Consider the following 27,149-nt stretch of genomic DNA (forward strand, 5'->3'; position numbering starts at 1 on the left):
AAATTAAAATATTTTTTACATTTTCTTAACCCATTGTTTTTTTTCTTTTACACTAAACCTTCTGTCCAACAGGCGTTTTAAAAAACCCAACCTTTTTGAAATGACCATCTTGTAGATTTTAAATGCGTTTGTGCAAGTTTTGTAAATGTGCTAGCTCATATTAATCGATCTGTACTTGTATTTTATAAGCAAAAAAATTATAAAAATCTCAATTTTCTTAGATATACCTTGCCAGGCTCGACCGCATAGCGCAGATTCCAGGTAAATACCTTAAAGTCGAGATAGATATCTCGACTTTAGACTCAGATGTACCTGACTCAGATGAGTCAGGTACATTTGATACATCTCGTGCAAAATGAATGGAAGATTAAAAGTTCAAAAAGTATGCATTTTTTATGCCGTATTGTAGATAATAAAAAAATATGATGATTGGTGAAGGCCGCAGTGAGATCGGCCCCCGGGGTGCGCCTGGCGTCGTTTGTTTCATCCCGCGCCGTCCAGATTAAAAAAATCGCGTTTCTGAAGCTCGCCAACCTGGAAAAAAAATCGATGGCAGACCCCCCCAAAGGTCTGATTCTGTCGTGAAAAACGCCAATCCACATTGAATCCAGTTTTATATCTGATTTTACATGAAAAACATAAAAAAAGTAGCAAAACATTTTTCGAAACAAAATATGTAAATACGCCCGGGTCTCCGCTAACTCGTTTTGCACGGGACAATTTAAATGAACATTTTCCAAGTCCTTAAATTCTGCAATAAATAACATGTGCAACAGATAATGATTCTGAATTAACCAAATTAAAATAAATAAGATCGGAGTGCGTCGGACCTTCAAATATCGATTTTTTAAAAAAATATTAAATATCAAAATAGACTTTTATAAAAGAGGATATGCACCAATATGGGAACCTGGTACCGGCACCAATCGAAATGAATGGTGTTTTTGTGTAAAATAAGGATAACGCTAGTCCCGATTCACTGTCCGATCAGAGTAACCATACCCTGAAAAGTTATTAATTCGGGTACATGCCCGGACTTTTAAAAAGCATTAGTAGAGCCGTAGCATACACAAAGAGGCTTTTTTGAATAAAAAAATCATCTTATTTGGATGAGGAATTATTATGATTAATATTTTTATATTATCTTGGTAAATAAAACCAGTTCGAAGTAAATTTTATCATTGACTGTATGTAAATACAATTGACGAAATTGTGTTTTTCTGTTCAGTAGACAGATCACCGCTAACATCAAAAGTACTGAACCGTTTTTAGGGTTATTTTCATCGTTAACTAGTTATTTTTTTAGCTTAAATTCTGCGGAAAAATCATAAACATCGGTGAAGTAAAAATGGAGATATCATTTTTTTTAAATCAATTTCTTGTTAAAAATCCAGTATCTTCTGAAGAGGATATTTCAAAACGGACAAGTTACTTTTTTATTATTATAACTAACGGCCGTAGCCAATTTGTACAAAATTAAAGCTAAATACGAAGTTATATATTATAAAGAAAACATAGTTAATTGTTATGGTTAAACTCAGTAAAAGTAATGTAAAGTAAAAAATGGAATAAAAGATTTATAGTTAAAGAGTGAAGTATAGAAGAAAAGTAGTAAAAAAGATATGCATTTTAGGTTTGTAAATCTTAATAGGCACACATTGATAGGCACAAAAATTCAGCAAAAATAAAAATAAATAGACACTTATATGAGTATATTATACAAACAGATTTAATCTCCGGTTCATCAGTTATTGTTGCAAAGTCAGTAGTACTTACTTCTTATGTACAACCGAATGAGCATTAACCCATCTAGGTAGCAAGTATGACTGTTTGCATATAAAATGTTTCAGGGGTCTCAAAATAATTATTTTATTTATTGTATCTTAAAATTAAAGAAAATAAATATTAAAAATCAAATAAAAGTTGCATAAGTTATACACGCGTTATTCACTTGAATACAGCTATTTAAGGATGTCTCATCTTGATTAAACATGGGTACCAAATCGGTACCAAATGCCCATCATCCTTTCCTAAAACTACGAATTTAAGCATCAACTAGATTCTAATTGGATTAATTTTCACAAATCGGTAGTCAGGTGGCAGAAGGGACCACCTGTAATATTAAATAATGTTCAGGAGAGCTGAAACAAGACTCAATTTAAAGACTTTAATCGACAAACTAAAATATTTTAGTGTTACTTAAAAATAAACTACCATTCGAAATGATGTTTTTTTTTTGTTGTCTATGTGTATTTCATAGAATTAAGAATAGTCCAGAAGGAGCGTCGAATCACATTGGAATACATCGGACTGTGTCCAAAAATCCCTCCACTTTCACAACGCGCATTCGTGAAGTCACCGCGTAATGTTGCCTGATGGGATTTTTTTTTTTCATAACAAATGTAAGGGAAAATAAAATCATTTTGATAATTTCTCAAAAATTTTATTGTGTACGCGGAAACATTGATTGACACAACACAGTAGATAAGTAAAAGGTCATTTAATAAGAGTAATTGAATAAATAAACTTTGAACTTAAAATATAAAGCAAATTTTATTTTACACAAATCGGAAATTTTTATATCATGTTAAATAATATTTAACGTTTTAAAGATAATGTCGGTCAAACGTTGTTGGACCACGGCGTTGTTTATTCCGAGGTCCAATTTTTATTAGTTCTCTCATTAGATGAACAAAGTAGGGTAAAAAAATTTACTACCCTGGCAACATTAATGAAATGTCCATTTTGTTTTCTTTGACAATCTGACAGATGGAAAAATAATTCAATTTTTAAGTAATGCATTTGCTACTTACACATGCATTTGCTAATTACACATGAAATGTGATCCCATCCTTTTCTTAAAGATTCCAGGAATGTTTCTACACTTTAAAACGACACAACACGGCATAGTTGAATTCAAATCGGGAGTTGCGTATTGAGCGACGTCTACAATGAAACTAATGGGTCAAAACGTAAAACTACTATTTTAAGAATAGTTTAGTCGCCTTCTATTTAATGCGTGTATGCGGTTTCTGGACTGTTCTTAATTCTTTGGTGTATTTACTGAAAGATTCGTTAAAACTTTTGAAAACTAAAAAACCGAAAAAGTTACAGACGCTCCCCTTTTGCCATCTGATTACCGAAATATCTGTTAAAAATCATAATTAAATTGAAAAAAAAATAGACAAAATAAATAATAATCGGTGTCCGACACATCTGTCATGCATTAATTTATGATCTGAGAGCGGCGACTATTTACTATAACTATATAATGATTGATGGCGTATTCCAACTTATAATAATAAGGGCCTATCCGTGGATTGCGCATCGGTGGAATGCCCACTCATTCGTTCACTTTACTGTAATTTTTCTCACAATATGTGTATAATACCTTTTGTAATTTCCTTCACGGACATTTTTTTCACAAGTATACCTTACAGACTAACAAAACACATAGTCTTCAACCTTAAAATAAATCTGAGCTGTATAAATGCGGGTGCTTCGCCTTCAAAAGTGCTTTTCTTCGTTCCGCAGGCTGACCGCTTGTTCACTGAGTTCCCAGAGCCTGGCGGACTTCTTCCTGTCCGTGGCCACAGTAGAAGTGAAAGCTCGCCTCCCTACCGAGAAGTACTCTCCGGTCATGTTGTCCACTGCGCTGGATACGCTGAGCAATATCTGTGTTTGCGCTCCTTCTCGTGGACTCTGTAAAAAAAAAAAGAGATTTCAATCCCTCATTTTCTCATCGTATATCCCTGTATTCTTCATTATATTAATTCGCGCCAACCAAATATTGTGTAAACATTAAAGAAACATACATCCTTACTTATACATTATTTTGTATTTCAACAAAAAATTTCATTTAAAAAAATCATCCGCCTCGCGGTAAAATGCTTAATATTTGTCTACCACACCAGATATTATGGGTGCAACATGGGTGGTTGACAATTCATAAAATATTTGCAAGGTTTTTTACTCTGGAATATTTCATAGTCCCTGAGCTGGCACCTAAAGCGCGGATGCTGATCATATTGTCTTCATGCATTTTAGAATTGGCATGTACTTTTTTAAGATATATTTTTTGATTGTTTATTCGAATGATAACAAATTCCATTTTCGGTTAAAATTTTTGGAGTTCCTCTGTAAGTAGTTTCCAATGTATTAAGATGTATATTTTGTTTTACATATATATGTAGAGCTACCAAAAGTGGTAAGTACTTATATAAGCCAGCGAAACGATCCGGCTCGAACGACAATAATTTTATATTGTAGCTGTAGACTGTAGTATAATGAATGGCGTTGCTTCTCTGTAGATATTTATTCTAAGAAGTTAAAAGCTGTAGATTTCAGTAATTCAATCACAAATTACTATAGACGTGTCTAAACTAATTGTGTCTGAACCCCACTCTACCACAACTCGATTGCCACTTTCCGTCATTGAGTTATTTGCAACTTGTTGAAAATTGCTACAAAATTGAAACATTTTGGTCAATCTTAAGAAATATTTCTTTTAAAATATAAAATAATCATATTTTTTACAGTATTCTGAGTTTGTATGATCAATAGATTTCACTTCTAAGGATATTATAATGGCAACAATTAATGTTATTAATCAACTCTTTGACTTCACTGAAAGCAACATTGAAAAATAAATCACTAACCCGAATGAAATAATTAAGAGTTGTAGTAGCACAGTTTGAAGGGTAGCATAATAAGTATTTAACAAGCCTTTAACGAGCTTCGATGAGGCTCGGATCCCATTAAGTCACTCCTCTCGTGGGGGCGCTCAGAGGAGAAAACGCAAGTATGCAGATCTGTGTCACGGAATGTAAGGGGACGCATGTGTGAAAAAATGAACGCATCAATTTACGTTTTACATAATGTGATAAAATCTTTAAAAAATTAGCACTTTTTAAAATACGCAATGCTTTTATCGCCGTTAATGCACCTCGATGTAATATATAATCTCAATTGTTCACTTAAACCGTCCAATGACAGGCAATAAGCTCTGTTAATGCAGACTTCCATAGGTTTCCTTTTCTGCAATGTTCTTCATCTCTGCTGTAATGTGTTTATGTTGGCAGGGGGTGAAGTTCCACCTGCTCCAAAACTAGCATAAGCTTTTAAAGTGTTTTTTGGAGAGTTTTTTATAAATTGTAAAATTATTTTCAGGCGTTGTCTAGCACAACTATATCGGGTTATATCACCTGTCGATGGGAGGAGTGCTCTCCCGAAACTATAGTTGTGTTCTTGTAAAATAATAAAATTGTGTAACACTGATAACAAAGTTTTATTTTCATAATATTTTACATCCAATGACATGTCATGAGCCCGTAAATGCCCAGACTTCCGCTGGTTTCCTTTTCTAGAATGTCTCCGTTGTGATGTGTAATAATATTTATGTTGTCAGCCTTTTTATATCCATTAATGAATTTAAAATGAACACTGCCGAATATCAAGCCATATTATATTGTACAACTTACCATTCCATAGACCCATGCGCATATGTGGAATGCCCAGGATAAATAATCATTTCTGAAGATATCGGTTTGTACAAATCCAGGATTCAGACAGTTTACTGTTACTCCTAGAAACAAATCATTCAAATGTCATACATGTTTAATTTTTCTTGTGATTAAGGTTTTATGATTCATCAGTTGTAAATATTTCAATTAAACAATCTTGTTAACTATAAATAGCTACGACGTACATAAGATGGAAAAAAATCCATACTCGTCAGAAATCACTGATGGTCAGCCACTCCTGACTAAAACAAAAAAATTCCCGCCATCTCAGGAGCCTTCGTAACCCTATTTTGTGGATGACCCTTATAATAATCAGACAAATTGTTGTCCGATGTAGAAGGACGTAAGCTGATGTCTTGTGACTTAGGACTTAGGATATAGAGATTTTGGTATTATTTATGTTTTCATTGTATTTTTATTATTTACTTTTAAGACTGAAAAGCACACATAATAAAAAAACTGTAATTACTTTTTAATATTATTATGAAATACATAATTTACTGCCTTAGAACGGGAAGCTGTCCCTAGTTAGGCAGTTTAGATGAACCATCAGCAAAAAGAAAAAATATAAATGTTTACTTTTACTACTTAATTAATTTGTTGTATAAATAATTCATTGTACATTGCTGTATATCTAAAAAAAAAAAAAAAAAGTCAAAACACATTATCTCAATTGAATGTTAAAGTTTGCATCCAGGTGGACGAGGCATACAGTTTTAGTGTGAAATAGAACCAGAACCAGAACCAAAACCCCTAAACAAGTGTTATCGACTCGATTACTCTCGGGTAAAAATCCTGAAAACGAAAATTACCGGAGATAGTCTGCTTTGCTGTGAAAGAGGAAGTTTTGGTTTTAAATATTGTTTTATTACACAACCCTTTAATCCAACTTTTAAAAAAATAGTTAAAATTTAATTCGACGTTTTTAAAATCAACATCCTGTAGATTTTAAATGCGTTAGAGTGAGTTTTCTGAACGCGCCAGCTTAAGTTAAACCACCAGTATACCAGTATGGTACGATAAAGGCCGATGATAAAAAACTGTAAAGAGGGAATTTGCATAGGTAGCTCACCAGACAAGTTCAATTTTCGAAAGTACCATCCAGAGCTTTACTAGCTCATATTTTTGTATGCCGGCCTCGTTGTGTAGTCAGCGCGTTTGCCCGCCATGCAAGAGGTCTGGGGTTCGATTCCCGACATGGTTGACATGAAATATTTATTTTAAAAGAATTACACAAGAATATTTCATAGTCCCTGGACTTACACCTGAAGCATAAGACTTATCATCAAACCTTCAGTTACAAAAATAATAAGATACGCTGCTCCAATGCAGTGCCGTATGCACCATGAGGTGTGTAAAGGGATTGATGATTATGATGATACTTTATGTGAATTGATTGTTAAAATTACTAAGTGAATAATGAATGTTTTAGTAACATTTTTCATTTTTACAATTACATATGAATTACCTAAGCATAAAAACCAAGCACTATATATCAATACAGTTTTTGTGTATAATATTATTATAATATTGTTGAACTTATATGCTCAAATGAATGTCCTTTAGGGAGATTCCTTTAAGTTTAGAAAAGGCTTACGATGTTCGAAAATATTATAACGCATTCAGCTTTAGGTAGCTTTAGGGAAAAGTGTATTTCAGTATAAAAAAAATACACTGTTTATAATAATCTGATGATTTTTATAGTACCCTTAACACGTGCGTATTTATAGCTTTCACATGAAGGGGGGGGGAGGTTCTAGAGAGATAAGAACCTAGTGATCCCAACGATGTATTTTAGCCTAGCTTTGTTTTGACTTTGTAAGGAATTAAGAAATAAGCGCCGCGCCAAAGTGACGCTACTTGGAAATAATGCCTACGAAATTGTAATTCAAAACACTTACCTGTTCCTTTGAGTTTGTCGGCTAATTCAATTGTGAAGTAGATATTCGCAAGCTTTGAATTACAATAATACAAAAATAGATTCAATGGTGTATTGTTTAAGTTTGTCTCCAATTTTTCTACCTTCAGTTTCGCAAAATTATGAAATATTGACGAAACATTAACTATTCGACTTGGTGCAGATTGTTTCAATTTGCCTGAAAGTAAAAAAATGTTTTTCACTACAAATATCTAATACTGTTTAAGCAGAAATATAACTCAATATTCAAATTACCACAACGTTAAATTTAATTACAATATTTGAGTTTGTCCAAATGTTTGTAGACAAAAGACTGGATTTCACCGCCTCGGGAGTCATAAGATTAACAAATTACAACAGGGATGGAGAATATCTTAAATAAGGGGGAATATGGAAGTCTAGGCATTTACAGGGCTAATGAACTGTCATTGGCCGGTTTAAGTGGCCACTTTACACACTGTGTAACATTCACTATTTTGCCTATGTCTAACTATGACTAAAATCAACAAATGAAAGAATTGAAGAAATATGGATGTTCAAACATAGGCAAAATGGTGAATGTTACACAGTGTGTAAAGTGTAAATGCCTAGACTTCCATATTTTCTTATTTAGGGTATTCTCCATCCCTGTTGTAATTTGTAAAATTTAATGTTATTTCGTGATTTCCAATGGCCGTCTTTCTAATATTATTAGTCTAACAATATATCAAATGTTCTAACTTGCCAATTAGCATGTTACTAAAGAGAAATGGCCAATAATAATTGCTCTGCATGGTTACTTCTATTTCATCTTCAGTTAGTTTACGTGGAGTTCCACTACATCCAGCATTATTAAGGAGGATGTCTATACGGTCTTCTTCTACCAAGATTTCCTTAGCACATTTTCTAACTCTTTTGGAGCGAAGTTTATTTTCTATAGCAGATATTAAATGTTCCTACTTACCAATTAAAATGTTGGTAAAGAGGAATGGCCCATAATGATTGCTCTGCATAGTTATTTCTATTCCGTCTTCAGTTAGTTTAGGTGGAGTTCCACTACATCCAGCGTTGTTAAGGAGGATGTCTATACGGTCTTCTTCTTCCAAGATTTCCTTAGCACATTTTCTAACACTCGCCAGTGAAGCAAAGTCTATTTTCTTTAACTGAAATACGACAAATAAAAAATAAACAATTACTCTAAAACATTTTAGTTTGTAAGTGAAAATTCTTGATGAAATTTCATTGTAATTTATTGTAGAAATAAAAGACGAGTGATTTTGAACCGGTTTGTTGTCCCGAGTAGTATTGTGGACTTGCGGGGCAAAGGTCCGAGATTCAAATCCTGCTCTACCACAACTTGATTTCCATTTTTTCAGCACTACTTATTTTTTGCGACTTTTAGGAAATGGTCTGAAAATTTAAATATTTGAATAAATAATAAGTACTCAAGTATTTCTCTTTCTTAATAAAAAAAATGGTTACTTTAATCCACATATTTGGAATATCCAGTGACCGGTTTTATCGCTTTCGCGATATCTTCGAGACTGGTATCTTTATTAGGAAATTCAATGTATTTACACAAAACAGAGGTAAGGATAGAAAATTCAAAATTTTATTCAATGAAATTATTTTTGTCTAAAGGAATTAACCTTTTGCTCACTAAGCATCCAAAAATTACATATGATCCGAACGGGGGGACCAAACGACCCCAGCGCCTACTTGTATATGGCGTCAGAAGAATAAAACGTTGGACTTGTTTATTACCGTGCAATAATTTATTCATGTTTTCGCGTACACATATTTTACTCATTCGTGTATTTTATTCATTTTTGTTAGTTTGCCGAACGCTTATGTGCATAAAGTAAAATTGACCCTTGTATTATTTACGTCTTTTTTGGTTTAAATATTTTAGAAAAACAAAACAACTATTTCAAAATTTAAAAACAAAAACAGGAAAATTTCACGAGTACAAAAAATATACGGCAAATAGCTTTAATAATACTTGAGTTATCGAATTAAAATCGGTCTGTGGGGGATTCGAATCCCCCCCCTTCGGTCAACAAAGTGTTTCTGGTTAACTAATGAGTTGATATAACCAGAAACACTTTGTTAATGATCCCATGGACAAAAATAATTTAATTAAATTTACTTTCATATAATTTTGAATTTTTTTGTTCTGTTGTTCTGTTTTCCTCTGTTTTGTATTTACATTGATTTTTTTAATAAAGACATCAGTCGTGAAAGCGATGAAACCGGTCACTAGATATTCAAAATTTGTGGATTTGAGTACCACTCGTCTTTTGAATTATATGATAAACTTAAATTACTCGTATTTGGTTTAGGAATTGAGAGTAATAACAAAATTACAAATGTAAATATATCACAGCTTTTCACAAGTCTAAAGTCTAAAAAAAAAAACAAGTAGAAAAACATGTAGAACCAATTTAAGTCGTACCTATAAGTAGTTCTTTGAAACCCTCCAAATCAACATAAACTCAAATGAAAATTTTCTGATGAGGAAGTAACAGTAAAGAAGCTTTTTGTTTTGTTTTTAAGAAAAAACGAATTTATTTGAATTAAAATTAGATATTACAACAGAGATTAAGAAAATTTTAGAGAAGGTAATATAGAAGTCTAGGTATCGACTTACGACCTGTCATTGGCTGGTTTATGTGGCCACTTTACACACTGTGTAATATTCACCATTTTGCTTTTGTTTGAACATCCATATTTCTTCAATTCTTCCATCTGTTGATTTAAGTGAAGTTAAAGAGCTGAAACCCTTATTGTTGTGAATAGATTTATCTGATTATTTTACATACTAGGCAACGCCTAAAAACAATTTTCCAATTGTTAAACTTCTTCTTGGACCAGTTGGTTTTATCAAATTGCTTTTAAAAATAATATATTGCTTTTTTTATCGCCATACATTATTATTTTTTAAGTTGTTTTTTTAAAAATTACTTTAATTAATTGTCAGTAATATCGTTTATTCTTTCATTTATTGTTGCTTCTTATCTGTTCTTTTTTAAATTCCTTAAATACATTTTTTCCTTTTTGAAAATGTATTTCTTTTTCATTTGAGCATGTATTTTATTCTTATTTATTATTTTATTTTAAATATTGTTTCCACGTATATATGTCAATACTGACAAGATGCCTTCAACGACTCTTTTTTAATTTTGATTTAATTTATAAACTAAATTTATTGTTCTCAAAAACATAAAAATAGTTAATTGATAACCTTAGTACGTAATACAATATATTAACTTGAATGGTCCATTAGAATTAAGTCTAATCGTATATACTATAATTATGTACTTGTACTGTATGTTTTCTAAATAAAAGAAACCAAAAAAAGTTATATCCAAAATATTTTTTTAATAATTTGTTCATCACAATAAAGAAAACCTTTTAATAAAGACCGGGGTTTAAATATTTATAAAACCCTTTAATAAGTGTTAACCCTTTAATAACCAGTGTTAAAATATTTCTATAAAAAAACTGTACTTACGATAAGGTTGAGATTTCCTGTTTCCAAAATAATTGCAGATCTAACTTTCTCCCCTTTTACCATATCCCTACATAACATTATTACACGTGCTCCTCTTCCAGCGAAATCCTTGGCAGACTCCAGACCAATACCTGAAATAGTAAATTTGTTTCAGTATTAAATCCATTTTATATGTTTTTGTTGTTTTAGTTTTTTATTTAATGAGAATAAAATATTTCACCCCACGACTTAACACAATTTTATTGTTAATTTATATTTGATTTAAACCGATCGACAGGTTACTTAATGAATCCTTATAGATTGGTATTTAAGAAGTAGTTAATTAAATATGTACAAAATATATTCAAAATAACATTTAAATAACAAAATACGCAAAGAGATGAAAAAAACTTGCTGATAAGACATCCACACCTATTGGTGCATAGGACAATGCATTGGTACACCAATCGCAGCGTATCTTGATCATTTTTGTTACATAGGATCGGTTAGTTTCATTTGTCGAAAAGTGAGCTAATTATTCCCCTTTTGTATAACTGTCCTTGCTGTAGGAACACATAAATAAAACTGTGTTTATTGATACAGCATAGCATACGGTTATGTATGGAATAGCATATCGGACTAATGGTTTCCACGACTTGCTAGTATATACTATATACGCACTCTTTTGTCCAAATTTCGGATGACCGTTTTGCATAAATGTGGCTGGATTTCGTTAATGCAGCGCTCAATTTTCTCCTTCAAGGCGTAAGTGATCGTGGAGTTATTGGCATAAACTTAAAAAAACCCAAAGAAAAAACCCAACGGCGTTAAATAGCATGATCTGGGTGGCCAATTTTGATCAGGGAAATTACGCGACCAGGAAATTAATCATGCAGTAATTGATTTGTTTCTCCGGCTGTATGGCGTGTGTGGGTACCGTTTATTCACGTGACGGGGTGAGTTGTCACAATCGCTTTTTTTTTGTTCGTTTCCAAATATTTATCCTACTATTCTATTTTAGAAAAGGATAGACCTCTGTGTATTTATAATATTTAAAAATTACTTGTTAAATTCTATAAAAACCGTCATAAGACGTTAAAATAAATAAATATATAATACTTAACAATTTGTTGGATGGTTATAATAATAATATCAATATTTTTTAATCTAGTGAAAATCTAGCGCGTTAGCGCCAATTCCGCAGCGCGGGAGAGTATGTTTCGGATTCATTTTCTTTTATTCAAGTGTGAAGCCATTCCTTCCTTTGATTCCGGTGGTCCTTGTTTTGAATCACAATGTACCTACTCCTCCCTGACGGCGAGTCAAGAAAGCAACGCGTGACAACACAACGAAAACCGTACCGTGAGCGTGACAGTGATTTCGAATCACCAACATACAAGAAAACGTGCAAAGTGACCAGTGCAAACGATAACGGTGTCTTTCTGGACCAGTGCCAAAGGGAGGAAACCGTAAGTCCTTACTCCTTTCATTAATTCCAGGATTGACACTCAAAACCATAACGTCAATTAGTTTACCTAAAATCAAACGTTCCCTGTTTTCTTTCGAGCAACGCCTGCCCTCTATCGCGAGAGGGCAGGCCTTGTTTCCAGTCCCGAGGTCGAAGGTATCGAGCAACTAACATTAGTACGAAGCCAATTTTTCCAAATTATGTAAAACGTTTTTCAGTTTCGTAAAACAACATAGAAATTACTGACCTAAAAATAAAACAGGAAAATTTCTAATAAGATATAAAAAAATTGGAACCAACAAGAGTTAAAAATCAGCAAATGGTAAAAATAAAAATGAATGATTTTTTCCAGAAAATAAATAAAATAAATAAGATCAACATTTGCACAGCGATCTAACCTATGCACTTTAGAAACTGCGGTCCGTTCAGTCCCGATTTTCGATTGAATTAAAACTCCCTTTAGTTGGTTTTCATTCATCCGGATGGCCAAATATCTGGATCGTTATCAGGAAATAAAATAGCGTATGCGAGACCTCGCTGTTTGTAAACAAGTTTCCTGGTCAAAACAATTAACTTCGCTGGACATGTTTAAGTATTTTTTTATGTGATTCCAATTCGCTGTATTATTTCAAAGGCAATAAAAAAGGATCTTAGAATAAATTTTCCGATTTATTTCAAAACATTACGTTAATTTAATGGATATCGTCTGGCACCCCAATCCGAGTAATTGTAGTTTTACTTTACATATTTAGTATCGGCTTCATAATACTTAGACAGTATTCAAAGCAATGGTAATGTTAGTTTCTTTGATACAAAATGTTTGTTTTTTTAGTTACTATGAATTAATTCTAATGTTAAATAAATAAATATGTTGGTTAAGTATATTCCAATAGGCTTTAGTCACATACACATTGAAAAGTAATTACACACAATAGTGCCCATTTTTTTAGTGAAAGAAACTGTCTATTGAATAGATTGGCTTTCAGTATTATTCTCGTACCTACGTATAGATTTTATAGTAGGTTCAGAAGTATTGTACAATGTACATGTACGCACACATTTTATGTATTCATATTCATGCTATATTAATACTAAGTTTCGATTTCAGCAATAATAACTTTACGTGCGGGCGTACAGTGGTTTTTTAGCTCCGAAACACTTTACGCATAAAATAGATAAAAAGTTAACTTATGCACAAGGATTTAGTTATTAAAACAAAAGTATAAATATGTTTTTCGTGTGTAAATGAAGAACAATAACGGTGATATACTTAATAATATTTGTTGAGGGTTGGTACTCCTCTATTTATTGTTGAAAGTATCAATTAGCATAATACAGCATATTTGACAGTTTTAAAGTAGGTAGTACATCAAATTTTGATTTTCGAAGTACGTAAGAAAATGTTTTAAGAAGCATTCGGTAGCTGTAGTCATTAATAGCCGGCTACCGAGAAGAGATGGTTTCTTAAGCAAACGAGGCAATACAGACCATAACTCACGGATGCATAGACAGAAATGAGAGATTGCTTCGGGTAAAAACAGTAGCCATTATTTTTAACAGAAAAGTGAAAGAAGGACAGATACACCTCAACTGTGATTTGATCACTATCAGACCAGAAAAATATGTTGAATATTTAGGGATTAGATTTGCAAACCATATCGAAATAGTTTGCTATAAAGCCTAAAAAATATTCAAAGCAATCGAAGCTATTTTTGCAAATACACGTGGCCCAAAAGCAAAGAAGAGAAGAATGCGTCCATAATAATGTATGCTGCGCCAAAATGGGAGAAAACGCCATAAAAAAAGGTGAACCGCGAGAAAATTTTAACTCTACGGAGATATATAGCCCTTCTTGTGTGCAGCGCATACAAAACGACATCAACAGACGCTGCACTGATATTAGCTAGTCTGGTTACCTCTTAGCTAAGGAAAGGAAGGAGATTTCTATATATATCCTATGAGCAGAGAAAAAGAAGGTCCGGAGCTGAGAAAAAATACGAAAGCTGACATTAGAAAGATGGCAACAAGAATGGGAGAGAAGTCTAAAAGGTCGAAATTTTTGAAACTATTGAAGATTTTTACTCAAATTTAACAGACTACAAATAACCATTTTGACTGTCACTCATTTAGTTCAATTAATTTTGATATTAGGAGTAAAAAATAAATAAAATAGTTCTATGTTTTACTGAATTTAGTAAAAACACAAGAATATAGAAAGTCAACAAAAAAAAACATTCCCTTATCCCATACCCTATCTACCGAGGTTAGTGTGCATACAGAATCTGCCAAGCATACTCCGCGTGGCGGGGTATCACACTCTTTCGTAACACAGAAATTACTAATAATATTCATACACCTACAACAACGTTTCTAATGCCGTTCATATAAGCTTTACTCAAATTTAAAAATATTTTCAATCCTCAATATTAATCTTCATCGTCTCTAGAAATTTAAATTTTTGTAAATGTATTTCGAGAATTCCTTAGATATACCGATTTGGGAAACATTGATTTTTCATTTATTCTATTAAATTGATTTTTTCTTTCACCTCTTGAAATATTTATGCTTAGTTTATTTATACTGGGCCATAGTCATAAACTTGGTATAAAGTATAGTGGTATAATTCGGACGGGAATACCATCCAAATACTTAGGCGTAACTTTACCCCGAGTTTATGAGTAAGGCCCACTGTGTTTTATTGTTTGTAAATACGTAAAACTTAAGTATAGTGATAATAAAGATGGTATTCCTATACGAATTATACCACTATACTTAGGCGTAATTTTACGCCGAGTTTATGAGTAAGGTCCACGGTGTTTTATTGTGTGTATAATATATGTAAAACTAATAAAATCAGTATTTCCAACCCTCTTTGGATTTTTTTCCTTATTATTTTATTCTGTTTTATGTTATGTTTGTATACTATGTAATATAAATATAACAAAAACGATAAATAAATAAAAAAAGGGTGAAACAAGGTTAGTTAGTTAAAGGTAATGTTATTTTACTTTTACCCGTCGGCGTTTGGTGATTACGCAACACGCAAAAGTAAGATGTTGCTTCGTCTTACGCAGACCCAGACATATACATATGACATGCTGTATGTTATGTGTATTATTACTTTCTTTTTTCATCCTATAATAACGTAAGAGGATAAAAAGAAACATAAGTACTTGGGCAAGCAGTAAGTACTGCCTCAACTAAATATGGCCCGGAGCCTAACGAGGCCAGCACAATACATTTTCTCCAACGGAATACTATAAAAAAATAATGTATACAAACGTATCACATAGAAATGAGGATGTGATTTACGAATTTATTTTTAAATAGTGTTTACTTCGAAAAATCAAACATGTATTTTTTCTCGTTTTGGGATTTTTGAGCGAAAATAAATAAGGTTTATTATTATTAAGGTATATTTTCAATTTGTTACTATTTTATTATTATCTAACGTTATTTGCGAAAGCAATATTAAGCCTTCTCAGAACTAAATTAATTCACATGGATATAAAAAAAGTGATTTTCAGTATTTTTTTTTTTATTGAATAATGTTTTTTTTACAAAATACATTTTTGAAATACAAAATAGGTAAATATGCAGAACATCTTATATATAACGTTTCTACCTCTCTAATAAAGTAGATACTTGTGTTTAGAGAGGGAGTTCTTTTCACATTTTTTTTTTTTTATAAACAAAGTAAATTAAAATTAAAATAAAAAATAAACAAGGTAAATTAAAAATAAAAAATAAACATTCTTTGGTATGGAGTCTAGGAAGGGGTGAGTCTTAAATGTTTTTTAATTTTAGTTTTAAAAGTTTGATAATTTTTTATAGATTTTAAGTTTTCCGGAAGTTTATTAAAGTTTTTTTTACCTATGTACGTATAATGGTTTAACGCTGCTGTTGTTTTACATCTGTGCAAAATAAAATTATTAGAAAATCTAGAGTTACTTGAATTTTGCACTTCAATAGTTTTTTCTTTAAAAGTTTGTAAGATAGAGGCTTTATTAAAAACTTCTTCAATTTTTGGTATATTAAGTTCTTCAAATACTAGTTTTGATGGGTAAGTTCTGGGCTTTTTAAGAATTTTTTTTGCAATCTTTTTTTGAATAATAGAGAGTGATAAAGTAAGTAAGTTAAAGAAGTTATTTTAAACCCATTGATTTTTACTGTTATATTTGGGATACATAGTAATAAACCGGTTATAGCTTTATATTTTACATCTACATTCCAGGTAAGTTCGGGTAGGTTTAAATATTTTTTTAAAATTTCTTTTTAACATTTCTATTCAGTCGATATTCAAATTATAAAAATCATTAAGAGAGGACTTCGCTTAAAAAAACGAACAAACCTGTCAAAATAAAAACTGTAATATTAACACTATCCGAAAAACAAATTAACAAACACAAGCAATTGAAAAATATACTCGTCGCTTTTTAATTTCATAATGCAATATTAATACAATTCACATTTGATCAAAATCTTCATGATTCTAAATTTCGCTCAACGAAGTTTGTCAAAAAGTCTCCGGAAAATATCAATCATTCCGAATTTAATAAACTGCCCGATGAACTAAAAAACAAAAGTCAAATAGCAAATCTAAAAGTTTTGCAATAAAAAAATACTATTGATATCTTTTTTAATGGCGATAGTAATTAATATAATTTATTGCATATTTCTATTTTAATTTATAATTTAATGCATAATACTGTCTTGGTACAGGACCTCGACTCACATGTTTTATACGTTTATGATTCATATTATTAATTGTAGTGCTTTCACACACATAGATTACGCAACTCGGTTATAACCTGTATAGTCTAAGCTTATAACCGAGTTGCAAAGTTTAAACCCGCGCTGTGCCAGCGGGTGTCCTGCAAGACATCGGACCCTCCCTCGGACTGTGTTTTATGTTTATAATATTATGTTTTCTTACTATGTATTTTTGATTTTATTAACTGATATTATGTATTGTCACAAAAATTATTTATTTTTATGTACCATCTCAAATGAATATTTTTATAACTCCAGGGTTTTTTATCTTTAATTTTATCTACAAAGTAAAATTGAGTTTTAATTGTTTATTATTTTTATTATTTTTATTTATTTTATAAAAATAAAAAAAATATTAAAAAAAAAAAAAAGTACACATTATACTCCCAGGAGTTATTAAATAAACTCATTTGGGACCGTACATAAAAAAAACATTTTTTTGACAATACATAATATTATACATATATATATAAATTACATTAATAATTATCAATATCACGAAGATTTGAGAAATATTTTTTGATTGCGACACTTCTGGATTTTTTATTCAATTTTTCGTGTTTTAGCTCATCGGGCAGCTTATTATATTCGGAATGGCCAATATTTTCCAAAGACCTATTGTTTTTTTTTCTGTATGAAAAATATAATATCGCTGCTTAAATTCAAAAGGGCCACAAATCGAAAAGTGATTTTTGTGTAGAACCAATCAAAGTTTTTGACGTTATTTTTTAAAAATATTTTTTTATTCTTATTATTTTTTTATTTACGTTGTAAATATTATTAAATGTATTTTTAAAGCTGTATCTATCTAATTATAGAGTTTTGTGTTAACTATCGCCTAGAGAGCTCTGAAGTTAGTCACCAAAACACAAAATTCCAAAAGAGTCGGGTGATTTGGGTAATTTATAATGCAAAATCCACGAAAGTCTTTTTATTATAGAAAAACATGACCGATTTAAATCTCGTTTTTGCAATAAAATAAAATTTCGAGGTTTTAGATTTGTAACGCCTTTGAATTCAAGCCGCGATATGTTGAGAATATTTTGTTTTAATTACAGGTCACCGACGAGTATACATTGCATTTTCATACAAATATACACATTTTTGTACATAAATATCGATGTTACTTTATAACGTCGCGAGGAAGAAAGCGTTCATAATCGCGGCCCTGGGTAATATTAATAATTAAAGAAAGAAATATTAGCCGTAGAATAGACTTTTATCTCGCGTATTTTGTATGTAAATACGCGAGATTTAAGTGTTTTCTACGGCCTCGAGAGCGGTTCAGAATAGCACCGCTGGGGTGGTATTCTAAACGTAAAAGTGCTCGTAGAAACGCATTTTTAACGCTGATTTACGAACTAAATACACGTTTACACAGCGATCTCTTCGCGCGCAATTCCGTTCAGAGTACCAGCCCTGAGATATAATAAATTTTTAATATATTATTTGTAAAAAATACATTAAAAAATGTAGGTTTATTTTTACATATTGTTTTAATTATTTATTTACCAAAACTGATGGATTCTTATTAAAATTATCGGTAACATATAATACGCATCACCGTGTAAATGTGAAAGTAAGTTCTATTTTAAGTATATTTATGTTTGCGAACAACGCTTTTATCTACCTACTGCTTACATAATTAATTTGATCTTTGATTTTGCCATGTGCTGCTCTTAGTACCTAAGTTACATCGCCTTTGTCATTTCCACCACAAGAACAGTGTGTTCCCGAAAGCATTTTAAATGTTGCACTTTATTTGTTTTTTTTTTCGTCACCGCGTAATGTTTCCCATTGCGAACAATATAATCTTAACGCACATGTAAGATAATTATATTTAAAAAAAAAACTATTTGTCAATTTCTCCTAAAATTTCATTGTACACGCGGATCATTGACTAACACAACGGAGTAGATAAGTTAAGGGGCATTTAATAAGAGTAATTTAATTAATGAACTTTGAACGTAAAAAAATAAAACGAATTATATTTTACATAAAACGCATATTAATATGTCATGTTAAATAATATTTGATGTTTTAAAGATAATGTCGGTCAAATGTCCACCTCGGCGTTGTTTAATCCGAGAAGTTTAATTTTTATCAGTTCTCTCATTAGGTGAGGTAGCGTAAAAAAAATACTACCCTGGCAACACTAACAAAATGTCCATTTTGTTTTCTTTGACAATCTGACAGACGGAAAAATAATTAAATTTTTAAGTAATGATTTTGCTACTTACACATGCATTTGCTACTTATACATGAAATGTTATCTCATCCTGATTTTTTAAGATCCCAACAATATTTCTTCACTTTAAAACGACACAACACGACACAGTTGAATTTATATGGTAGTTGCGTACTGAGCGACGTCTACAAAGAAACTAATGGATCAAAACATAAAACTACTCTTTTAGTAGTTTAGTCGCCTTCTGTTTGATGCGCGTATGAGGTTTCTAGACTATTCTTTTTGAGTTTGTTTTACCTCAGATATTAAATACTTTACTTGCTTTGTTATTTCAGTTTTATGTACCTTTATATCATTTCTTATTATTATTAAAATCCCTTTATGTAAACACTTTCCAGTCCGAAAATGATTTTGTTGTAATTTCTGGGCGTACAATTTTTTTCGTATGATTTAATAGTATATAAAAAACTAGCTGACGCGACAGATGTTGTCCTGCCCGAACGTTAGCTTGCCTTGGAAAAATAATTTTTATTAATACATAGGTAATAGGTACTTGTCTAGGTACTTGTTTGTGATCAAATTCCAAAACTAAAAAATTGTTGATATTCATGTATTAAATTTAAGTTGGTACTTGTTTATGGTTGAATTTCAAAACATAAAATAAATATTTTTTCAAACATGGCTTTCTTTTTGCAAACGTCAAACTTCGGTTTTCTCATCAACAGAGGGGTGTACTTATGTAGGAATACGATTTTTTAAAAAATATTTAATTTAGCATTATTTTAGTATTACCAAAAATCCATTGAAAATAAATAACTGAGTAAAAATTAAAGTAAAAAAGAATTTAAGGAAATAATCTGATTGAGATCCACTAAAAACAAATGTTTTTTGTAAACATTCAAAAATAAACTTTCCTTATAGACAAAAAAACAACATCTTTCCATTTTTTGTAAATGCATTCTCCTCGAATGCAACCCTGGTAGATCGATGAACAAAACATTTATGATCTTTACTCCTTTTTTACACAATAGATAAGGATTATTAAGCCGTTAAGAAGGAGTTCAGTGACATCACACGTACAGAGGAATTATATATATATATATATAAAGATGATTCAAGGAGAAAATACAGGAATACGTTTGTATTAAGAAAAGTCTTCCTTGTATGCATTGTGAAGTAATGTTGAAATTCCGCATTGTGAGATATTTTAAGATCACACTGTCACTCCCACAGCCTGCCTATTCGTAACGGGACGGGTTTCACGACTTGCTCGCTAATTTACTTTCTTTCCTACGTCTCATTATTTTATAATATACCAACGCGCGCAAACATTTTTATGGTTGTAAATCAACTTACCTCGTCGTATTAATTCGGTTACGTGATATTATGAAATGGTCGTTATAACACAAGACGACATTACGTATTGAACATATCTCTGCTGCCCTGCGGCAGATGTTGATCTAAATATCAATGTCTCGGTGCGGTGGATGAATACGAAAAACGTCTTTGAGAAGACTGTAGGCATTTACATGTCCTTTAACTCTTGTGTGGCTGTGATGTCACACTAGTCTACACACAAAACAAGACTTAATATATATTTTTTTAAATTTATTTATTTGAAAGTTCAACAAGGATACATAAAATACATTTTTTTTTTTAATAAGCATTGCTAACATTCTTCATACATATCCCCAATAATAAAACTGCACCATCTTTCATAAATTTTATAAAATAAGTGTGTACCTTAATGAAATCAATTCAAGTTATAATAATGATTAAGTAAAAGATAAGAATAAAGATTTTTATTATTTATTTATTTATCAAAAGCATCCAAAAATTAACATATAATTATCAAGTCCTCCTGAACTGCATAAAATGCAGTTCGTCAGCAGGTGCTTATAGTTAAGTTCTAATATATATACGTAATCTTATCTCTTAAATTCTTTAAACATATAAAAACTCTTATTACAATGGAAAAAAAGAAAAATATGTACGTCGAAAATAAAAAATTGTCCAAATAAAAGAAAAACACAAAAAAATCATTATATAAAAAACCACGTTCTAAAAGCCAGATTCTCAGCAGACGTCTTTCTCTTGAACCAGATAATTTTTTTAGATTTTTAATATTTAATGGGAGCATATTATTGAGTTAAAGAGATAAAATTGAGTTAAACATAAAAAAAATTGAAAAAAATTAAATAGAAAAGAGAAAGTAAGAACATATAAGATGTAATAAAATAAACAAAAAATAATATACATACACAAAAATAAAGATTAGTCATTTGATTTAAGACACAAAGTAATATTTTTTTAATAAATATTTGCTCTATCATAATAAATGTCAATTTTAGCCTTTTCTCTAAACTGTTTTAACATTCTTGCAAGAGGGTTGAAATGTGCCATATTGTTTGTAATACCCCTTTTTTTATTTTATATACCTTATTTTTTTAAAGTAAAAGCTGTATTTTTTGTTTCCTTCAAATAAACATTTTCACACCGGATTTGGAAAGAAAAAATTGTAAAACTATGCTAGATTTTAATACAAAAAAAAAATATCCTTTCTACGCGAATAATGAATGTGACGTCAGTACAGCAATACACATAAGAGAGAGCACGAGGATATAACTTATAACAAGGAAGACAAACACCATGTTCTGTGGTCGGTGTTTGTGTGAAACAGATTCAGTCGGCCGTTGACAGTGATGAAGAACGCATACATGTATGATTTTCAATTTATTTTGCTAAACAAGGCTAAATTAGATGTTCATTTCTACAAATGGCATATTAAACAGTATGTCTCGATGTTTTTTTTCAAATGTCTGAACTTAAGAATATTCTGATTTTTTTATGTTTTTCCATCGTAAACAGAAGGACAAGAGTTGCATTTTAATTGGTAAACACCTGAATTATTGAATAAACTATTTTTATCTTTATTATTTTGCAAAATACTTGTAGATGGACATGTGAAAAGCTGGAATAATCGGCGTGCGTGCATGAGAAGATGAATGAATGTAGAAGAAGCGAGATCTGTATGCAATAAAGAGTGATCTGGCGTGATGGTTTGTTTGTTTGTTTATTTAGCAATAATTTACCATTATTGTTGCTTGCATGAAAAGCAGGTTTGATATTATTTAATAAAAATTTGGATACATTTACGTAAAGAATTCTTCATCATTTATTATCAATATTAGTATTATTATAATCATTGTTGACAGGATATTACAATTGTTTGATAAATTTTTTAAAAGTTTTTTATTTAAAATAGTATTTATTAAATCAATTGTATATCTATTATTAAAGCTTTTTTTTTAAATGAAGTTTAATTCATTTTCGAAGTTAAGTTTAGCAAGAGGAACATTTATTAAACGATCCAACATTGAATGGAATGCGGAATGTTTTTGGGAAGGAGGGTGGTTGGATAAGTTATCAATGACGATAGGCGGCCTCCGTGGTGTAGTGGTCAAGACGCTTGACTCACGCTCGGAAGGTTCCGGGTTCGATTCCCGGTGAGAGCACAAAAATTAAAAAATGTGATTTTTCTCAAGTCTGGGTGTTCTGTGATATAATTCACCACTGTAATTGGGCCTCCTGGTCTGTTGTGGTGCAAAAAAAAAAAAAAAAAAATTATATCCGTGTAAGTCGGTTTTCGTCAAAGTGAGTAAGTCCTCTCCTTTTTTCAACTATTTCTCAAACAATATAAAATATAATAAAATAAATAAAATAACTTTGTTTTTAACCACTTTTTTTTCCACCTACCGGTTTCAATTTATTTTATTATAATGAATAACCACAAAGTTAGTGCTTTTAATATTAACTTTATAACATAAAATATTTTTATAATCTTATAATTGCATGTTCGTCCTAATCAGTGCATGTGCTTATTAAAATGCACGCCGTGTTGGTTTTATATATTTGTGCAACAACTATAGTGAAGGTTTTTAGTGGGTTTTGCATGTTGGTATAATTTATGTACTGACGAAGAGACGGGTACGTCTCGAAACCGGTAGACATATAAACGTCGGTAAGTGGTTATATACAAATATTTAATTCAACAATGTTAATGCTTCAAATATTAATAGTATATAAATTAAATATCTGTACATCGTTATTTTAAAAGCATACATGTGCTTATGTGTGCCCTATTTCAAGATTCTAAATAATACAATTATAATAATAAAATATTGTTTTTAGATTTGATATTCAGATCGAAAACTTAGTTAAGTATGCGCTGTGCGTTGCGCCCGAAAATACTAAGTCTACACAAACGATTAAAAATGTAATGTATAATATATTATTAAACAGGTTTTTAATCATTGTTTTGTTTTATTCTATTTTATTACAAATTCAATAAAAATTCCTAAAAGACTGACAATAAACATAACATATTACAACAGAGATGAAGAACATTAAAGAGAAGGTAATAAAGAAGTCTAGGCATCTACAGGGCTTGTGACCTGTCAAAGTCACTGTGTAACATTCACCATTCTGTCCATATTTAAACATCTATATCCCTTCAATTCTTTCATCTGTTTATGTTTATAAAGACCTTGTGTACAAATATTTGGACAAACTCAAAATATTGTTAGTAAACATAACAAAAATAAAGCAGCAGTTTTGACATTATATAAGTACGTAATAGTATACATTTTAAATAAATATCAAAAAAAATATTTTTCCTTAGTAGATTGAGAAATAAATTAAATAAAGATATTGCAAAACTAATTTACAAAACAATCATTCTTCCACATATAGATTACTGCTCAACAATATTATTTTTAGCAAACGAAGGAAATTTAAATAAACTAGAAATTTTACAAAAAAAAAAGCGATGAGAATAGTTCTTAAGAAAAATAAATATAGCAATGTAAAAAAAATGAGAGATGAATTAAAATGGTTATCTGTAAGAAGGAGACTTAAATTTAATATGTTGATATTTATACATAAATTTTTTCACGATAAATTACCAAAATATTTTAAGGATAAAGTTGTCTTAAACAAAAATTGTCATGAATATGCTACTAGACAAAAGGATAAAATAAGACTACCATTATTGAAAAGAGCTGAGTCGCAAAATTGTTTGATGTATAAGGGTTTAAAAATGTATGATGAGATGCCTGAATGTATGAAGAATGAAAAGTGTCTGAAAGAATTTAAAAATAAATGTATAAGTTAATGTAAGGAAATGTAAATATATATAGATGATGTAAATGTACATAATAGTTTAAATTAGTTTTAATATAAGCTAACTTAAGAAATAATTTTTTTTTAAATATATATATTTTAAAACACGAATTACAAAAATGCAAGACGAATATTTTTGCAGATAAAAACAACCCACAATAAATTGACAGGCGCCGTGGCGTAGTCGGTTATACGTCCAATTGTGAAACTGGCGTCGCGGGTTCGATTCCCGCCGGTTACAATAAAATAATCCAAGTAAGATTATTTTCTCAATAATTGGTCTGGGTGTTGTAGTGTATTTTCATAAGCTTCTTCCTTATCTCCTCTTTCCTACCTGCTGACGAGCCTCTAAAATAAAGACCTATTGTATTATTCCTCTTTTTTGTTGATAATTTATGGTTATTAGTTGACGATTTCGATTACTCCGTATCATGGGAAAAAGTAATATTTTGTCCTGTCATATCGGTCTAGACTAGAAATGGGCATTTCGGTTATTTTATAAGAGTAACAGAGTAACAGTTACAGTTTCACAAATTAAGCTGTTTCGTGGACACGCAGACGTTTCAAAAACTACAGTTTAGTGCCGTGTGCAACGCCCTCCAAAATATTAAAAAAAAAAAAAAACACTACCAGTACCAAACACCACCTAAACGAAATACTGGTTTTTTACTTCTAGGCTTTTTTAAGTTCTCAATTCAAGTATATAAAATCACTTTTTTGGCTTCCCATTTATCTTATCGCTTTATATATTATGTTAAAAATAAAATAAAAAAATATTTTAAGTTTTTCCCATTGCTCAATTTTTATTAATTAAGAAACAAAAAATGGCTAATTTCTAAAAACCATATTTTTTAAATTTTTTTTTTATGTAATGCATTTTATAGTTACCTTCTTTTATGGAATAAAATTAATATTTTTTAGGTTAAAACATTTATTCAACGCAAATGGAGACCTTTAAATTCACAAAATGTAATTTCATTTAAACTGTATAAATGCAGTAAACATATTAATAACGTAGTTTACTCGCATGCAACATGAAACATGTTGATTTGTTTTTTCACTCACGTATAAAATTAGAATAAAACTATTTAAATAATAAAACAACTTACAAGGTAGCTGCATGCACACAAACCTCGCTTCCTTTACATTCATACACCTTCTCATGCTCGCGTGATGGTTATTCAGATTTTTTACATGTCCTAGTTTGTGTATTTGTGAGTATCGGTCATGCCACGTCTAGCAAAGATGTGTGGCGTTCTATTTTATCTCCCTACACCTACGAAGAAACAACTTGCTGATTTATTGGATTACTGTACTACCATTCGCCATTTCATCACGCTCAGAGAGAGTGTACCGCCACACACGCCTATCCTGGCATACGTTTCTAGCTTCTTCCACATTTTTTACATCTTGTCATACATGCCCTTCGGTTCTGCCTGCTTTCGACGTGAACAAACTTAAGATTTTGGGTTATCTGATCATGCCACGTCTTCCTCGGTCGTCCTAGTCTCACGTTACCGTTCAATCTCGCCATATATACCTGTTTTACCATTCTTTCATCATCCATTCGTTCCACATCAGCAAACTATCTTAGAGACCCTTTCCAATTATACCTGACTCAGATTTACACTCGCCTGATTTCATCATTCGTAACCTTAAGAGATCGCATTTCGACCGCGTTTACTCGGCTTTCATTCTTCCTCTGCCAGTTCGACGTTTCACTTCCATGCATAAGCGTTGGGACTAAAACTCCGTCGTGCACTGCCAGTTTAGCCTCGACAGACACATTTTCATTAGCAATTACGACGCTTAGATAATCGTTTTGAATAAACTCACCCGAACTCGCGCCGGTCACAATGGCCGTGTGCCCATCTAATCTCTCCTTCCCATCGAATATTTTGACACTTAATTTAGTTGTTCGTTTTACCAACCATATTATAAATCCCGTGAACAAGAAAAACGACACATAAATGTAAAGCGACATTTTTTTAAGAAAACAAATACAAGAAACTTAAGAGCTAGCGAGCGATCGTGTATACTGATCCAAATGTTAAAAATGTTATGTTTGGTTATTGTAATAATCCGCACGAAGAGAGTAGGGAGATTTCGAAAGTGGTTATAAGATTGATGATATTTTTTCGGCTCTCATACATACATACATACCTATCCTATGTAGACAGGTACCAACTTTGCATTCAACTTCCGCAAAGAGTGTAAGAACTTCGACCTGTGGTACCTTTGTGATTGTTTGAAAGGTAAGCCGACCGTTTTGTGTATTTCTCACAAGAAAAGGCATTGAAACAATTTTCGTGCATTATAATGAGGAAGTTCAGTGCTACGAGAAATAGGATACAACAAAAAGGGTTTCGTGAGAAAAGTGACGCGGTAAAATGAGAAGATTTGAACGTAGTTACGCAAATTAGCAGCCAGTCCATAATTGTGAAAAAATAAAATATTAATGTTATCGGGTGCAGTAAGATCGATTCTATGTTCTGATAAAAACAGCCACACCTAAAAATTATGTCGATTACAACAACGACATTTTTCAATTGGCAGAAAACACCCACAGTACTAGAAAAATATTACGGTTCTTTAAAAATCATTTAAACTAGTCAAAGACATAATTA

The 27,149-nt window shown here is 31.1% G+C and overlaps 1 protein-coding gene across 1 annotated transcript; it reads right to left on the reverse strand.

Annotated features, from left to right (window-relative positions):
• Positions 1-3,507: 3,507 nt before the first annotated feature.
• LOC148282488 (retinol dehydrogenase 12-like) lies at positions 3,508-25,922 on the reverse strand. Its single transcript, XM_088224981.1, has 6 exons — positions 25,877-25,922; positions 10,934-11,064; positions 8,384-8,582; positions 7,424-7,618; positions 5,481-5,584; positions 3,508-3,708 (listed from the first exon to the last, which is right to left on the reverse strand). Exons 1-6 carry the CDS (start codon positions 25,920-25,922, stop codon positions 3,508-3,510), a joined length of 876 nt encoding a protein of 291 aa, XP_088081107.1.
• Positions 25,923-27,149: the final 1,227 nt, after the last annotated feature.

Source organism: Micrasema longulum, unplaced genomic scaffold (assembly GCF_059751315.1).
Source record: "Micrasema longulum isolate JH-2025_06_02 unplaced genomic scaffold, ASM5975131v1 h1tg000322l, whole genome shotgun sequence".
Lineage (NCBI taxonomy): Eukaryota > Metazoa > Arthropoda > Insecta > Trichoptera > Brachycentridae > Micrasema > Micrasema longulum.

Coding starts and splice junctions, on each gene's coding strand:
- LOC148282488 (XM_088224981.1), bottom strand. CDS start 25,922: ATGTGGAAGAAGCTAGAAACGTATGCCAGGATAGGCGTGTGTGGCG. Junction 7,619..8,383: donor CTTTACCAACATTTTAATTG/GTAAGTAGGAAC, acceptor TTTTACTTTCAG/GCAAATTGAAACAATCTGCA. Junction 3,709..5,480: donor GCGCATGGGTCTATGGAATG/GTAAGTTGTACA, acceptor CTCTTTTTTTTT/TTACAGAGTCCACGAGAAGG.